The sequence below is a fragment of the Lacerta agilis genome, chromosome 7, assembly GCF_009819535.1.
Source record: "Lacerta agilis isolate rLacAgi1 chromosome 7, rLacAgi1.pri, whole genome shotgun sequence".
Taxonomy (NCBI): Eukaryota; Metazoa; Chordata; class Lepidosauria; order Squamata; family Lacertidae; genus Lacerta; species Lacerta agilis.
This window is the reverse complement of record NC_046318.1, coordinates 59460496-59479021: the sequence shown is the minus strand read 5'-3', so window position 1 is coordinate 59479021 and position 18526 is coordinate 59460496. Positions and strand designations below refer to the sequence as shown.

At 43.0% G+C, this 18526-nt stretch overlaps 1 protein-coding gene across 1 annotated transcript; it reads right to left on the bottom strand.

Moving 5' to 3' along the window:
- Positions 1 to 1319: 1319 nt before the first annotated feature.
- On the bottom strand, positions 1320 to 16647 carry LOC117050118 (carbonic anhydrase 13-like). Its single transcript, XM_033155501.1, has 7 exons — positions 16526 to 16647; positions 11337 to 11534; positions 9748 to 9866; positions 7032 to 7127; positions 5910 to 5972; positions 4545 to 4700; positions 1320 to 3026 (listed from the first exon to the last, which is right to left on the bottom strand). The coding sequence occupies exons 1-7, from the start codon at positions 16557 to 16559 to the stop codon at positions 2913 to 2915; spliced, it is 780 nt and encodes a 259-aa protein (XP_033011392.1). The 5' UTR covers positions 16560 to 16647; the 3' UTR covers positions 1320 to 2912.
- Positions 16648 to 18526: the final 1879 nt, after the last annotated feature.

Genomic DNA, 18526 nt, shown 5'->3' with positions numbered 1-18526 from the left:
CTGGGGATCTGATGAGGGGCTGTGGATCTGCTGGCAGTAAGTGTGCTATGCTGTTTGCCTCCACCTATTGTATGTTCAACCTATATATTTGGAAATAAACCAAAATGCTCTAAGAGTCCAGCGGCCTCTCCTTCAACAGAAACCAAATCCAGTTAAGCACTGCCCCAGGATGTCTCACTACTTGAGAAAATGGAGGGATAAAAGCAGTAGGGTATAGCCACAGATTTCTTGAACTGCACCAACACAGTATTCTTGAGCAGCAATATGCCTCAGCAGCTAAGACAACAGATGTAATTTTGTGTTTTGAGCCGCCCTGAGATCTACGGCTGAAGAACAGTATACAAATTTAATGATGATGATGATAACCCAACATTAAACATTTGCATCAGTGTATCTGTCTAAATCACTGAGCCTAGGGCTTGCCGATCGGAAGGTTGGCGGTTCGAATCCCCGTGACAGGGTGAGCTCCCGTTGCTCGGTCCCAGCTCCTGCCAACCTAGCAGTTCGAAAGCATGTCAAAGTGCAAGTAGATAAATAGGTACCGCTCCGACGGGAAGGTAAACAGCGTTTCTGTGAGCTGCTCTGGTTTCGCCAGAAGCGGCTTAGTCATGCTGGCAACATGACCCAGAAAAACTGTCTGCGGACAAACATCGGCTCCCTTGTCCAGTAAAGCGAGATGAGCGCTGCAACCCCAGAGCCGTTTGCGACTGGACTTAACTGTCAGGGGTTCTTTACCTTTTTATCTGTCAGTAATAACAGATCAATATTGCTAAAATGACCCAACTTCATGATTTGTAAATGTATTGGTTAGCCTGGGCCAATCTGGTTTGTTGGCAGTGAGCACACAATCTCATGTATGCCTATCCTATGAAGAAGAAAGCCCCACTGAGTTCAGTTTGGCTTGCTCCTAAGTCAGTTTGCACAGGGCTGACCTGAGTCTTGGCATCCAGCTTATTTTGAGTTACCACAGTGAAGTGTACAATGCCACGTGTACCCTCACTTGGAAGCAAGCCCCACTGAAATCAAGGGAGATGACTTGTCATCCATCCATAGGAGTGTAATGTAAAAACTTGAGTCACAAAATTATTTCTGGTGTAGCATAATCTCATTGCCATCAAGTGGAACTTACATCCAAGGAAATGTGCCCTAGGACCTTAGTGTAAGTTCTTGGCACCTGGACTCAATCCCAACTAGTTTCCATTTACTGTGCAATTAAAAAAAATAATGATTCTACCAGGCAATTGAACCAAGAGCAACACGTTGATTTATTCACGTGTGCAGAGTAAAAAGAAACAAACAAATCATGAAAACATTTGTCCCACTTGCTTTTATTTATTTCATAAATATAAAGTTGCAAAATAAACTCAATTTATTGCTAATAAATTATTAGAACCCCCACCCCCACCATTTCTTCTAATATGAAAACATGCAATCAGCCAATTTAGCTCCACTGTTTTCCTGTCAACGACGCAAACAACTTTAGAATCTTCCATGCAGCCATTCAGACAACATGAAAATATTAGGTACAACTCTGGACTGAAAATATATTTATGTAAATATGCCATTGGCAAAGCATCATTAACATCCCGACATACAAACATGAACTTGCAATCGCACACAAACACACACATCCTATGAACTCATGTCTCTACTAGTAAAGGTAAAATGGAAAAACATTGTCATGTTAGCATTGCCACACCTCTTCCCCTGACACTTCGGTGGTTGTGTGTTTCATGGAGTGGGAAAATGCTGATATGATTGTCATGTTACACTTTACCCCCGATAATTAGCGACCACGAAGATGTGGGGCAGCAGCACCCACACTTCTCCTTGTAGTATATAATTAGGTCTCAGCTCCACATTTTGGCCACCAGAGGCTTCTGCTCCTTAAAAGTGCTTTGCTCAAAAGGCCTCAATTTCTTTTTTAAGGCTTAAGGCATTGAAGCAAATGATGCAGCGCTACAAGAATTCTAAGGAATTGGCAGTTTTTGAGGTAAGTGAAGATTCCTAAGTCACTATCTAAGCCACACCTAAGTCGCACTTATTCTCTAGATATGGCCTCTGGCAAGGAAGTTAGGAAATAACGTGGCCTGTTTTTCACCCCCTTCCAGTTTGTAGGAGGCAGGGAAAGGGGGCCTGTGGAGGATGTCTGGAGGGATGGGAGGAATCTCAGGTTTTCTATGATCAGATCACAGCACATCTATACTATGCATTTAAATGGGTTTGAACCTCTGTGGTTTAACCCCTAAGGTTTCTGCTAAAGGACACCCAGAGTGTTCATGTGGGAATGCTAGTGGTAAACCCAGGGCAAGTTGAAATGGATCCAAATGGATCATCTGGTCTAACCCTCTGCCTTAGATGGGCCACCCCAAACTAACATTCCCAACTGATATCTGTCCAACCTAGATAAGAGAGCATCACCATACCAAACAAAACACAAGACTGGCTCAACTGCTACAACTCTGAAAAACTCTTATTTTGCTATAACTAACTGTATCTTAATCAACCACAATACAATACCCAATCTTATTTACTACAACATAAATCCTATTCTTTTTATTGAGTCGTGAGTGCCTGTCTATCATAGTTACATAGCAACAAAACAGTATCTATTAATTATAATACCTTAGCGTATTTATGGATTATGTGCTAAAAATTAGGGGAACAATCCAGGAAATCTGAAGCATTTTAAGGTCTGCCTATTTCACTTGAGAAACATAAGCATGGGCTTATACCTCTCCCTCAAAATACCTAGGACTTAAAAATGCTTTCTATTTACCAAAATTGAGACCTAATTAGAAGGTATCCTTAAAAAAAAAAATCATTAAAACTTAACATAACCTATTAAAATGGGTTCCGCTTGCTAAATAGTATCAGCCATTGCTATGAATTATCCTTGCTTTTCCTCCCCTTCAGTTTCTTCTCACTTCCCGGCCCCTTAAAGGCTGTGGCGGCCTGAAGTTTCTCAGCATGCAGAAGGCGGCTTCTCCCTCACCAGTACACAGGAGGTTGCGAAATTTGGCTAGCTGTGGACAAAAATGGCACAAGATTCAGCAGGGAAGTGATTCAGATGCCCAAACTCAGCCCAAAGTTCAATAAACACGCATCATTTAGGTCCCCCCACCCCAACCCCAAAGCAATGTCCCAATCCAAAACCTTCTGCGTGCGTTAATGATTGGGAGATTACAGAGCCCCTTTGCATTTGAGGTTGTCTATTACCTTCAGTAGGAAAATAGCTTTGTGTGCGTGTCTATCTTTGCCTGGTCAGATACCCCTTAAATCAGTGGTGGCCAAACTTGGCCCTCTAGCTGTTTTGGGACTACAACTCCCATTATCCCTAGCTAACAGGACCAGTGGTCATCACTGCCTTAAATGAATTGAATAGAGAACCTACTGTAGGTGTGGCGATTCTGCCAAGAAGTTCAGACCTCATTACAGCAAGGGGACTCAGCTACATTAGTCAAGAAACAGCATTTTGAATGTGTCATAAACATGCACCACCAGATGGCAATAGAGAGAGAAAAAACTCTATGCAATTATCATAGCCTTTTATTTCTTTTGTTATAACAATTTAATTTCTGACTTATTTATGGCTTTTTTTCCCCGTGTGCAGATCCAACCAGGAAGGCTCCACACACATCCTTCTCCTACAACATTGTATAAATGTTGGAAAGGTATACAGTGGTACCTCGGGTTAAGAACTTAATTCGTTCTGGGGGTATGTTCTTAACCTGAAACTGTTCTTAACCTGAAGCACCACTTTAGCTAATGGGACCTGCCGCTGCGCCGCCAGAGCACGATTTCTGTTCTTATCCTGCAGCAAAGTTCTTAATCTGAAGCGTTATTTCTGGCTTAGTGGAGTTTGTAACCTGAAGCGTATATAACCTGAGGTACCACTGTAAATCTGCCTAAATCCATACACAGACACAAACTTGCGGACTTCCCATAGGCATCTGGTTGGCCACTGTGGGGACAGAATTCTGAGCTAAATGGGCCTTTGGCCTGATCCAGCAGGTCTCTTTGTTCTGGGCACATTTATGCTGCCTTGGATCCTCTGAGGAAAAGTCGGATATAAGTTAAGAAATATAAATAAACTCATTAAATTACTCTGAATTTGTACAAATATCATACACATTTTAACTAACCCTTACCATTTCTGCCAGCCACGTTAAAAAGATGGGCTGGGTTGGATTTATTTCTAATAACCACTCTTAGACCTGCAGCCTTGAACTTCTTGGACTTTTAAAGCTGGTGGCAGGTATATTCACCTAAGATCAAGATACAGCTGTACCTTGGAAGTTGAATGGAACCCATTCCAAAAGTCTGTTCCAAAACCAAAACAGCCAATCGGAAGCCCCGTCGGACGTTTGGCTTCCAAAAATAGTTCGCAAACCAGAACAGTCATTTCTGGGTTTCTGAGAACTAAGCTATTCGAAAACCAAGGTACAACTGTATAGTCAATTGTAAATATTCTTGTGGGTGTCATAGGCATGGTTTTAAACTTGGAAGATGTTATTCTACAAGGCAGAGGTATTAAACCGCACCTGCTCTGAGCAAACGCTTATAGGCTCCCTGAGAATGATCCAGATGACACTTTCAAGAAGAGGAGGAGAAGTGAGGGAGCCAAGGTAAGTCCAGTAGTCCAGTGAATGGGGCAGCAGGCAGGAAGGATCAAAGTTGGTGAACCTGTGCTGTTTACCCTGAGGAGAGAAAGAAATGAGCAAACACCGCCATGCGTCATTTCCTATCTACCTTATTGCTTTTTGAAGAGGGAACTGCACTAGTCTGCTGCAGCAAAATTAACTTGGTGTCTTGCGAGACCGTAAAGAACAATTTCTGAAAAGGGGGGGACTTTAGGCAATGCTTTCTAAAGGGTAAGAGCTATTTGTCAGCAGAACAGGCTGCCTTGGGAGGTGATGGGCTCACTTTTGCTGGAGGCATTTGCAGAGAAGCTGGAGGGCCACCTGTCAGGCATTGAGCAGAGGGTTCAACTATGGACTCAGCTACACGGCTGCAAATAAAACGTTTTAAGTGTGTTTTAAGTGCAATATACAATGTGACACTAGATGGTGATGGTGAGCCTTATGGAAAATTCGATGTCTTTTTAAAAATGCTATTAAGAAAAAGCATTTTCAGAACGTTTCTTTTTATATGTGTGTAGATTCCACCTTAAGCGAGAGTCCCTTCAACTTTAAAGTTCTATAATTCTATGAGATGAGTAAAGAGATTCAAGTTAAGCGTTCGTAATAATGCAACATGCAGAATATGCTTGAATGGCTAAACACGGCAGGTTTTCTGCATGTGTGTCCTGTTCATTCGGCAAGGGAAGCAGCGTGGGTCTGCATCTTGTTTCAAAGAACAAGGAATTGGATACAGCCAGCAGAGGCTCCACGAGCACCCGAGTGTTCCTATAGCTATGTTGGATGTTGACATATGTTTCAATCTGATGGTTGGCCTATTCTTCATTTTATTATTTTTTGTTTCAAATAGCTGTTTTTAACTGGTAAATTTATTGTCCCGTCCCGCCCCCCCCAAAAAATAATCTGCTTTGAGGTTTTATTACAATCAAGCAGTACAAAAATATTGTGAAATAAATAAATAAATACACCGAAGAACTTTGTGGGCTGTGGAAAACACCGAGAGCAGTATTCAACGGTCTTGCTCTATCAACATAAGGATTTCCTGTTGCGCAATGGTTCTTCCCCCTTCTCCCCACTCTGTGCATGCCCTGCAACTCTCCTCTAGGGGGCTCGATGAACCCCCCCCCCCCAAAGCAGTTTTAGGGGGCATGTAGGGGAAGGAGAAGTGGGGTTTGGAAAGTCCAGTTGCCTAAGTGGAAATCCTTGTGCTGACAGGGATAGTTACTTAGTGCTGCATTGGATATAAGCCCAAATTTAGAATTAGCTTACCTTAATTTTGATGGCATCCAAATGGTCTGTGATTTTCTTCAGCTGCGAATTGCATTCACCCGCCTGTAAATACAAACATCAACTTATTTGCCTTGCTTAGGGAAGCTTACAGATTTATCATTTAGTTGATTATTTAAATTTATTAACTGCTTTCTCGTCAAAATGCTCAAAGCAGTGTAGAAGGTTTAAAAACTATATTTAAAAAAAACAGAAACATGAACAATAAAATATGGAAACATTTCCAAAATATTAGTTAGTCCTTCTTGGAACATGTGTCAGTTTGGGATTTTTTAAATCATTGAATCATACTAAAAGTTGAAGTTCTGTGAACCTTTTGGGGGGGGGACTTTAAATAGCAGCTGCTGGTGGGTCAGGGTCACAACTGCAGGGAGAAGGGTTCATTCTTTCTTCCTGTGCCACACACCTGACACGCCCCCTCCCCCAACCAATGATGCTGTTAGTTGTGAGAAGCAAACTTCTATTGATGCAAAAAGGAACTTCACTCCATGCCAAACAGCAGCTTCAAGGGAGGGGATTATTTGTTGGGGCTGAGCTGCAAGAAGAGTTATCCCTCTTCTCAACAGTTTCAATCCTGGTGTCGTGCCGTGTCCCGTCCCCACCCCACCCCCACCCCGGATTATGTTTATTTCTGTATTTTTCATGTAGTCTGGCTTCCCTTTACATTTAACTTTAATGCTTCCAAGCACAATTCAAAGTGTTGGTGCTGAACTTTAAAGCCCTAAATAGCCTTGGTCCTGTATACCTGAAAGAGCGCCTCCACCCCCATCATTCAGCTTGGACACTGTGGTCCAGCTCCGAGGGCCTTCACTGCAAGTAGTGAAGTTACAGGGGACCAGACAGAGAGCCTTCTCGGTAGTGACACCCATTCTGTGGAACGCCCTCCCACCAGATGTCTTCTGAAAGTCAGATAGTTGTTTATTTCTTTGACATCTAAAGGCAGCCCTGTTTAGGGAAGTTTTAATGTCTGATGTTTTATTGTGTTTTTAATATTCTGTTTGGAGCCGCCCAGAGTGACTGGGAAAACCCAGCCAGATGGGCAGGGCATAAATAATAAATTATGATTATTATATACATTTAATCCCCCTATTCAAAACCTCTGACCTGTAAGAAAACAGCCATGACTGCTAATCCATCTGCCTGGCCAGCAGCCTCCACAAAACTGGCGTATTTGTCTGCGTTCCAATGGACCACGTGGAGCTAGAAAGCAAGACAATTGGCTACTATCAATCATCACTTTACTGAAACCAGACAACTTTCCGTAATATTTCACGAGGAGTATTTGGGACTAATTTAAACTTTTTGGTTTTTACAAGCCATCTTGAGGTATGAAGTCCTTTGGAAGCTCCATGCTTGTTGGTCCAAAGCTCTGAAGATGCGTTCTAGCCAGTCCTAGTCTTGGCCATTAAAAAAAAAGCAATGAAACAGTCTCTGGCCTGTTCACATGCCAGCCCTGCCCACTAGGCCATATTCCCCACCCTCATTTTCCCGACAGGAATCCTCAGATATACACGCTGGATTTGAGGGCTTACACAAGGTTCTTGGCTGCTACGGAAGTGCAAATGAGTGAAATATATGAATTCTGACTGCTCAGTTCATTAAATCATTCCGTATTCTGGAACGTAAAGGTGTCTCAAAACACTCGCACTTTTAAAAGCTGGACGGCACAACTTTTTTAAAAAATTATGCATGTTACAAAGAGGAAACAAGTGTTTTCGGTCGGAATGGCTTTTATTGTAATGGAAAACAACAAACGAAAAAGGACACAAGTCAAATCTGAAACACTGTGGGGGAGGCCCATTCCCAATGGCTTGTGACTTCTCTTTTAAAGGATGTATTTATCTTGTCTTACCACCGCTTCTGCACCACAGCTTGTTGGAGAACTCTTTTAAGGCCTGTTTCCTGTGTGAATCATCATCATCATCATCATCATTGGCACTCCTGTACGGCAGCCCGTTGGAGAAACCTGGGTCCAGTGGATGGGCCGTCCCAGCTAAGTGGGACCTTGAATCCATTATCCTGTTGAGTTCATCTGCCAAGGGAAGTTATGTCGTCTTCTCTGACTGCAGAGCAGCTCTTTCTTCTTGCATGTGCCAGTTTGGCAGAGGTGCATTCTTGCATTAAAGAGCCTTTTTTCTTCTTCTTCATGGAACTAAGCACTGCAAACTGCCACCTAGCCACTGATCGTTCGGAAGTCTCTCCACCTGTATAGTTACGCCTGGTTCTGTCTCAATTCTAGGGTCCTTTCTCCAAAACCAGAAGGGTTTCTCTATTGGTTCTTGAAGATGTTTATAACCAGCAGTGGGGAAACCTTTTTAGACTGACTAAAGATCCCTAGATATTGCCTCTTTCCATTTGGTTTCTTAGATGGAACTCATTTTTGTTTTCCAGCTAAATGTTTGTTTTGGAACATATTGTTTTCTAAGCACCTCTTATTAATTCTTTATATTCCATCTCACCTGGTTCCTGTGGAAAACATAAGTCTTTAAACACTGCAAATGTCATTTCCCACCCCCCAAAATTTATTTCCCCCACTGATTTTAGCCACTCAACATATTTCCCCACTTTTCTCTATTTCACTAAGGACATCGCTTCCCTCTGTCTTCAGCACTTGCATTAGTAATGAGTGCTTCCATTTCAGGTTACAATTCCATTAAAAATAAATAAATAACTGAACTCTAAAAAGTTTGCATCTTAATGTTAGTTATATAGAAGCCATTTACACTTTTTAAAGGTGGGGGGAATCAGTATTCCAAAGTGTTACCGTAAGTTATGAATAATGGCTTTTGCCTGAAAAGTTCCATTTCAAACACTGAAACAACTCAATGTCAGAGGAAGCAAAAATACTGAACATCCTGGTGCAGGGAAACCTTGATGTATCAAAAGTTTCAATGTGCACCTGAAGCTCCCTCACCTCCTTGTTCATTTCAATGAAGGCAGCAGATACAAGTGTATTTTCCTTTGAATAGAAGCACCCAATGCGTGTAAATTACAGCGCGTGCATCAGAGTACACGATACCTTGATACTTAATATTTTCTGCACACAAGTGCTATAACCACAATGCATTCAATCATGCCCATGTTGTTTTAGGGCATTTCCTGTTTATTGGAATGCTAATATTTTCTCGGCTTGTTTACAAGAACCCGACTAATGTTTTAGAATAAAATGAATTCCCACAGAAGCAATGGCAAAGTGTAAACATTTGTGCTCTTCTGTTCTGTGGCCTTCAGCAATAAACATACAAGACGGCCAACTCTCCGAGGACTGCCACACTTTATACAGCAGGTACGTCCTCTTTGTTTAGCACGTGTACCATGCAGTGGATACTGGAACACTTGAAAGGGAAAGGAGCATCCAGGCATACTGCAGACATGCGCTAGGAAGCTGAAGCATAGTGCAGCTCCTCCATGGGGGTCCCTGTGTGCTTACAGAGATGTGTCTTCCTTCAAATATTAGTGTTCACCGATATGTGGCAAACAGTGAAATTATATATGCTGTGCAATGAGCAAAGCAACCCCCATTAGTCAGCATAATTTATAGAAACTTTTCTGCGCAGTGTGCAAATGAAAGGCAGATTGATAATACAGCTGGATGCATTTTCCAGAAATGATAAGAGGCAGATTCTAGGGGAGTTGGGGGGGGGGGGGAAACGGACAGCAGTCCTGGTGAAGCATAATGAGATTTACAACTGTAAACGAATGGTCTTTCCATTGCAGAAATCACTTCGACATGTTAAAACAGGCCTGCTTATCAAAGAACGGCTGTAAAGATGCAGTCAGTAAATCACAACTATTCATATAGTTCAGTGAAGTGCTTTACCTCTGCTGCAAATTTTGTCCCATCCACTGCATGCTCAGAGCCAATGTCATCACTGGGCCCCCAATGGAAGTGAACTTGCCGCAGCCTATAGTTTCCAATGAGTGGACCCCCACTCAGCACTATAAATATAAAAACGAAGGGCAGCATTGTTAGAATAATGGAAACCCAAGAGAAACGTGACATTTCCTTGTCACTGCCAAAGGGCCAAAACAAGCAGGATGTGAAAGAGTGTGACTGGATATCCCAATTTTAAAGTACCGGTAGTTGCAGGGGAACTCTGATTTTGACCAGAGTCACAGCACTGGAGAAGGGCTTGAACCCCCACCCCACCCAACCCCACCCCAATTCTCTGGATCTAAATCTCCATCTCCACAATAGAAAATGCAGGCAACATACAAAGGCGGGGAGCAATTTAGATCTGAAACATGTTGCTGGGAGAACTGGTTAGCTTGTCCTCTTCCAGCACTACTCCTCCGACCAAAACTGGGGACATAGCACAAGGCTACAGTTTCCCTGTAAATTCCCCGTTTCTCCTGGAAATTGCTGGACTACATGGATCTTTGGGTCGAATTCAGCAAGGCAGTTCTTAGAATTTCTGCACAGGTGTGTGTATATGTTTTCTCCTCTAATACTTGCAGCAGAACTTTCTGTATAAGTATGTTTGCCCATCTGCTATGAAAATAGTGTTTTTTAATACTAAGATCTTCGACTACTGAACATAATAACATCTGAAATTAGCAGGTAATCACTTGACTTGCTGTTTCATCCCCCACCCCCACCCCACTCCTTAATCATCTCATTTTGGGGAAATGAGCTTAGGGCCGGGACATAACTTGCCCGCTGACTACAGGCAAAAATGGAAATGAGAAATCTGAACTGCTCACATGAAATCAGACCTACGATCAGAAACAAAGGCTCCGGCTATGCTGCAGACTAAATGAAAGCTGTGTTTGGAAGAGGAATTTTGCCAATTTAAACAGGGTTTGGTGGGGGGGGCAACTGTTCAGCTCACTTGCTGTGTATAAGACTGAAATATCTTCAGACAGGATGAGGCTAGGGTGTTTGAACTCTGGTAAATTCAGATAGATGCAATTGTGGATGTTATGAGAATGCTAAAATAATCTTAAACGATAGGCCTAGCTCGCAAGTCACTTTAAACCATAGTTAAAATAAACTATGGTTTCATGTGAAATGAGCAGTGTGCTGGTACATGAGGCTCGCATAACTAGTGTTTTGCTCCTCCTAAAGTCCTGTCTGTCCTTGGTAAGCGGAAACAAATCAGAAAGCTTGCTTTGTGTTATGTTGGTTTACCTCTGGTGGTTTATCAGACTTGCAAACCAGGCCTATCAATTGCAACATTTCCTCAAACAAACAATAAGTGCTGATTTTACATCATGCCAAGCCAGTCTCTGGTTAGTTTCATCCCCAGAGCACAGAAGGGAGGAGCGAAATGTGGTCTTTTGCCCATTCACAGCAAATCATAGTTTAAAGTACCATGCAAACCAGACCACATAATGTTATATCACCTCAGGAAATACCGAGAACCGTCCTAAAACAAAAGCAGAATGAAATCTACCACAAAAACAAACCTGATTTATTTTCAGTGTCATCAAATTCCACACTGGTGGAGTGTCCATTGTTGAGTATAACTTTAGCAGAGGAAGGGTCATAGTTAGGGTAGAGAGGACGCAGAGTGGGGTCATATTTGGTCGTCTGGGTTTGGATATCAATGGGAGATTGACGGTCTCCAGTAGCGAGAGGGAAAAGTTCCTTCCAGCGAGAAGGCCCTAGAATGTATTGCAGTAGGAAAAGGTGTTCATTAAAATGCATTCCATGCAGCCAGAGAAACAAAGGAATTGTCGTGAGAAAGTAATCACAAGAACCTACCTGGATTTTCTTATTTTTTTTTCTTAAAAAATATTATTCAGATAATTAAAAATGGATGGATTTAAAGGGATGGAAAGTACACCGCCCAGTTGTCTTTGGTGAGCTATAAGGCAGCTCTCTCTACATAAATAGGTCTTAAATCTAATATGAATTAAATACCCAAGGATGCGAGTTAGAACCCTCGGGTGGGTCATTTTCTGCCTACTTCCAGGCATTCTGGTCATTAGGAATGCAGCAGGCACCTGAAATTGACACACATGCAATAGATTCAGAGAACATTTCCCCCACCAGTTGATTAATGTGCAATTGACACATCTAAAATGCTTCATTCTGGTTCCATTCCTATATGGGACAGCATGCAAATTCCTGCATCGCAGGGGGGTTGAACTAGATGGTCCTTAGGGTCCCTTCCTCTGAAGTGGTGCAATCAATTCAGCTACTGCCCCAGATCTCTGCCATTGTTACATGGCCAAAGTTGTCCAGGCCCCCGGCCGTTTGGTGGTGTTAACTCACATAATACATGCATATTTTAAATTACAGGGCTGAAAACCAATTTCCTAGGCTAGAGTTCAGTTTATTAGGAGGTGCCATCCTTTGGAAGAAAAAGGAAAAAGAATCAAAAGTTCTTAGCATATTTACACTTAAATTAATTTTATGCCATTTAAACTGTCACAGCTATCTTCCACGAGAATCTTGGGAACTGGTGAAGGGGTTAAACCCCCTCTGTATTAAACACACACACACACACACACACACACACACACACACACACACAGTTCATAAAACTGCAGTTCTCCCAATTCCTTGGGGAAAGGGAAATAACGGTTCAACCACAGATGGACCATCAGATACTAGCACATTTTTAGGTGCTTTGGTGACCAGCCCCGGAGATTTGTCTTATTTTGCATGTTAATGCATAATGTAACATTCTAAAGAACAAAAAAAAAAAAATGCAGCCGGGGGGGGGAGGGGGAGGAGAATCAATTCTAGTTATCGGGTTCCTTTTTATTCAAGAATTCTTCACAAGGAGAGGATTAGCTCCAGTGTAGAATCATATCTGTCGGGAATGCTTTTGGTAAACTAAGGGTATACACCTCTGCTATCCTACCGGTGGCTTCCAGTTCCTTAGAATGTTTGTGGGGATTATAAGCAGCCTTCTGGAGATCTGCCTGTCAGTTTCCAAGTGATCTACCAGTGTGCAAATAAAATATGCCAATATTGATTCATCACAGATTTCCAGGGATCTTTGCTTTAATCCTAGCTGTATGTCTCTAGCACCAAAGTGTTCCTCCCCCCCCCCTTAATACTCTTGTGGGGGGAGGAGCACGAAAGTTAACAAAAAAAATTGTTTTCACTTCATTTTAGCAGTATGAATTATAGTATTATTTGCATAGCACATTTCAGTCGTCCGGTGTCCTTTATCTACATTAGCTCAGAAATCCTTACAACAGCTTTGTAAGGTAGGCAAGTATTTTTATCCCAAGATTGCAGGCGGAGGGTTGAGGCTGGCTTACTTACTGAAGGCAACCTACTGAGTCCGACAAGATAACATCTTGACCCACTCTGGGCCTCTAATTCTCAGAAAACACCATCACACCTAATGTTATCTGGGATGCACAGTTTGTTTGACGTCAAAACATGTTTCTGTCCCACCAAGATTATCTGTCCCGCAGGCTTTCAAGCTGTGTTTCTTACCATATGTGGTAAGTCAAATTATAGCCCCAAAATGGGTCGCCTACACAATTACTTGAAATAGTTTTCTGCTTATAGAATCACTTTAGCATATAACACCAAAAGCACCATTTGCAAAGTAACGTTCCTACCACTGTAAATTTTAACCAACTTTTCAGCTGTGCAACTCGTAAGTTAATTAAGCAGTGTGTTGATTACACTACCCAGGTTTAAACCACTGAGCCTCTTGGGCTTGCCGATCAGAAGGTCGGCGATTCGAATCTCCACAACTGAGTGAGCTCCCGTTGCTCTGTCCCAGCCCCTGCCAACCTAGCAGTTTGAAAGCACGCCAGTGCAAGTAGATAAATAGGTACCGCTGCGGCGGGAAAGTAAACAGCATTTCCGTGAGCTCTGGTTTCCGTCATGGTGTCCTGTTGCGCCAAAAGTGGTTTAGTCATGCTGGACACATGACCCAGAAAGCTGTCTGTGGAAAAACGCCAGCTCCCCCAGCCTGAAAGCGAGATGAGCGCTGCAACCCCATAGTTGCCTTTGATTGGACTTAACCGTCCAGGGGTCCTTTACCTTTATAATTTAAAGAAAGTTTGAAAACTACTCCTCTGTTACTGTGCCACCCTTCTCTGTAGCCATGAACATTTTATCACCTGTTAACCACAGATGTGGAGTAGAATATATGTATATATATATATATATATATATTTAAAAAAAAACAACTATTGAAGACTACTGTATTCTAGTTGTAGGGAAATGATCTGGTATTTCCAGTTCAGAACTCTTCTGTGTTTTCAACACACAGCACAGCTTGTAGTAGTACCACATCACCCAAGGTTCCCCAGATCCCCAGTGCACTCAGAGAGATTCTTGAAACCAGGAGTTCCAGTGCGCAGCTAGAACATTCCACACATTTTGTATGCAAAGCCCCCCATGACAGAGAAAACACCTGGGACATCCATTCAACATTTTGTATTCACACTAAAGCCCTGCATGTCACTAACACTGCTCATGATGTTTGCCAGCCACCTATTTAGTTTGCAGAGGAGGTACCTTGCTAAAGTATCATATATTATTAAGAACTCATTTGGTGTGCCACCATATGCAGCAGAACACAAAGCTGTGCCGTTGTATCTTCAGTATGTGTCTTGCTAAACAGACCTCATCCATCCTTCTGTTGAATCAAGATTAGGCAACTGCAACCCAATGCAGCATAGAGAGCTTTTAACAGTACAGTACAATCCTATACATCCAGTACAATCAGAAGCGAATCCCATTGAGTACAGGATTGCAGAAGGTAATGCTGAACCATTCCATTTACTAAGTTGCCTTGCCAGGTACATATGGACTAAGAAGTGCTGGATCTAAAGTGGCATTATTAGTTAGATTATGTTTATTCTGTAAGGTATAACGAGTATCAAAAGTCAGCGTTCTCCCCCAGTTAATTAACTGAGCCCCCAGAAATTTAGGGAATGCAAAGATGTATTCAGCTTGGAAGGATTGAGGGATACATCACAAAACAAGGTTGTTTTGGTGCAGAATGAAATATGTAAGCTGCACCCTAACTGTAAAGGTCGATTATTGCTCACACCTTTCTCTAGCGCAAGATGCTGTATTTTATATGCTACATTTTATACATGATGCCTGATCCCAAAGAACCATGAGAATTCTCCAACTCTTGCTGTTCTACACTTTCCCCTCTCTAAATCCAGAGATTCCCTATAACATACTTTGAAAATCTGAATAGAAAGCTGCATCGACTGCATAGGGAACCTCTGGATTTAAGATTCAGGGAGGAGAAAGTGTGGGACATCAGTAGCTGGAGGGGAAAGCCATATGAAAGAGGGAGAATTAAAGGAAACAAGAGGGATATAGAAAAGCCCATAGACTGCATTTGCAAGTAGAATTGGGGCATGCAGGCAGAGCTGCTACGAAATTAAAAAGGGCTGAGTTCTGCAACTGCTTGGTTTTATTTTTCATTGTTGTTTTAATCCTTGTTCCCCATTCCTCACTTTGATCTTTATCTATTTTATATATATATATATATATATATATATATATATATATATATATATATATTATTAATTAAGCTCATACCAAGAACAAACTTAGTTGGTCTCTAAGGTGCTACTGGAAGGAATTTTATATTTTATTTAGTATTAATTAAGGTAGAATTTAAGTTTAGAACTCCTTCACTCTATGGCATTGCAGCAAATCACTTTGGTGGTTCAACACCTCTGAACGCTTCATACAGGTTTGTGTTTAAGTTAAGCCCTACTGAATTCAACAGGGCTTATGCCCAAGTAATGGGGTCAGGACTGCTGCCTAAATTGCTCTAAAACATGAAGGTAAAATTCCTAGTGGCTAGAATGCATGTTTGGTTTCCCTCCTGCATTCTGACATGAACAACAGTCACACATAACACAAAGAATCAGAGTGGAAATACATGTGTTTTTTGAGTGCCTCACGGAAAAGGTCTCATGTGTAGACTGCCCTAGCACAGATTTCAGAGGTTTTACAGAGTTATAGAGTCGCTTATAGGAGCGGAATAAACAGTGTGGAATGTAATATTATTAATGCAATACCACAAAAGGGGAAAAGGAAACCAATTCATGTTAAACTACCACTGCTTTGCATCTCATTTAGCAGTCACTATATATATATATATATATATATATATATATATATATATATATATATACACACCTCCCGCGCCCCGGAAAAAAACAATGCAAATCAGCTGCTGTTTTTCGTTTTGCAAGCCTTAAGAAGTTCCCCGTTATCTCCCAGAAGCAGCAATGCATCCCCAAAATGCTTTAAAAACCCCTAGTTTAAACCCCATTTCAAATCGTATCTGGCAAGTGAATTGGTTTGGCAAATTGTGATTAACAACACTTAATAGAGATCAATCCCTTTCCCACCTCCACTTGTCTACAACCGCTATAACTTGCAAACAAATTCCACTGCCCCGGATCGGGATGCGCGTGCGGAGGAACTGGCCTCAGCGCTTCCCCCGCACATAAAAAGTTGCCCGTGCCTTCTAACTCACTTATTGCACGGACTTTGCATGTCGCCAAGGTCCCAATTAAAAATAAACACCTAAGCGGAAGCATGCAAAATCCACCCCTGCTGACCCCCCCGGGGCCCCTACAGCCCCCTCCCGTCCTGCTCTGATTGCCCCAGAGAGCCAACAGCAGCTCTCCCCCCTCACCGTTGTGCTCATCGTATCCCCAGTGGTGCATCATGGCTAGTCCCCTAACGGGATGCTCTGGCTGGTGCCGCTGCAGCGAGGACGCAGAGAGGCGGACGCTCCACGAGGCAAGGGACCAAGCGCGCCCAGGGCGGCCCCGCGGCGCCTTCTTATGCTCCGCGCGCCCTGCAGAGCCACACTTAGCCGCCAGGGGACCCAAGCGAGGGCGTCGCGGCGGCGCCACCCTCGGGCGCCCAGTCACTCGAGAAGACGCGCAAGGCACAAGCTGGGTCGCTTTGTCTGGCCCTCTCTGCTTTCATATAGATGTATTAGAAAGCATTTCGAGGCCGATCCTCAGCAGCTTTACACAGCCTGCTGCTGGATCAGGACCAGCATCCCGTTCTTACGGTGACTGACTAGACGCGGGTAGGAAGCCTGCAAATTGGACGTGTGCGCGGCAGCACTCGGCCCACCTGCGATTCCCAGGAACTGGGATTCAGACGCATGGTTCCTGCTGCAGTGGCAGCAGAACCTAGCTAGCCGTCCTAGCTAGTAGCCAAACGAGTTACTTCCTAGTAAGATGCGCAATGGATTAGGAACGTCGAGGGGGGATTCCTGCTGGATCAGCTCCCAAATACAGTACATCTAAGCCAGCTCTGGCCCCTGCTCCCGTGCATTTGGAAGGATTTCCAGCGGAGTAGCCCCGCAGTGAGGGACGCGGGTGGCGCTGTGGGTTAAACCACAGAACCTAGGGCGCTTGCTGATCAGAAGGTCGGCGGTTCTTATCCTCACGACGGGGTGATGTTCCCGTTGCTGGGTCCCAGCTCCTGCCCATCTAGCAGTTCGAAAGCACGTCAAGTGCAAGTAGATAAATGGGTACCGCTCCCGCGGGAAGGTAAACGGTGTTTCCGTGCGCTGCTGTGGTTCCTTTACCTTTTATTGTACATGTAAGGTGATAGTTCTTACTATGTGAAATGTGCTCATTACATTCATGCCATGGCAGGTTTTCTGGATCTGGATGGAAAACGTTCAGCAGAAATCACAGGAAGATCATCCAGTCCTAACCTGCTATTTGAAAGGCAAGCCCATCTATCTAGAATATTTTCCTCTCCTGTCAACCCTCTTTACAGTTTGGACGACAAAGGGACAGAGAGAGCAGCTGCACTACACAGAGGAATAGCTCTCTAGAGCCGCTGGCATGCATTGTGTAGGCAAGAAATGAACACGAATGGCAAATTGTTCAGTGCCGCCTCTTGGTTTATCTGCTCCCAAGGCAGCAAGAGAGAGATGCTTGTTGAGAATGAGCACAAAAGGGATATGTGAGAACAAGGAGATAGTGCAAAGAATACTGGCTGGGGAGATAAGAGATTGCCCTTTCCCCAGCCCATATACTGCAAAACCTGTTGCAACTACTGCCACACTGGTAAACTGGTGTTGAGCAAAAAGCCTTCAGAAAAACCACTGAATTGCTTATATAAGAGTGTGTGGTACCTCTGAAATAGAACACACTGATCTTCAACTATTTCAAAACTCTGCGAGTTTCCCCCTCTAAGGTTTTGCCTCCATAATAATGTGCTGTCGTAAAGTGAGTCAGAGTAGCATGGTGGCTAAGAAACAGAATTGTGATTCAGTTCAAATCTCACCTCTTGCCAAAAACTCACGAACCTCTCAGCTTCAGCTTTCCCTTATCCACAATATGTGGGTAACACTGACTTCTGTTTCAGTGTATCTGAAGAAGTGTGCATGCACACGAAAGCTCATACCAGGAACAAACTCAGTTGGTCTCTAAGGTGCTACTAGAAAGAATTTTCGATGTGGGTAATAATCTTTTTTTGTCCTACCTTTCAGAATTGTTGTAGGAATAAAGCAATGCAAGAATGCTATGTCTTATCACAAAATGTGCCGTACTGGCAAGTCCGTTCTGTCAGAACTGTAAAACCAGTATGCACTTGAAGGTAGTGCAATTCTCTGTACACTCAGGCACTTCCTTATTTCAGTAGTTTTGCTGTTGGAACAAATTCT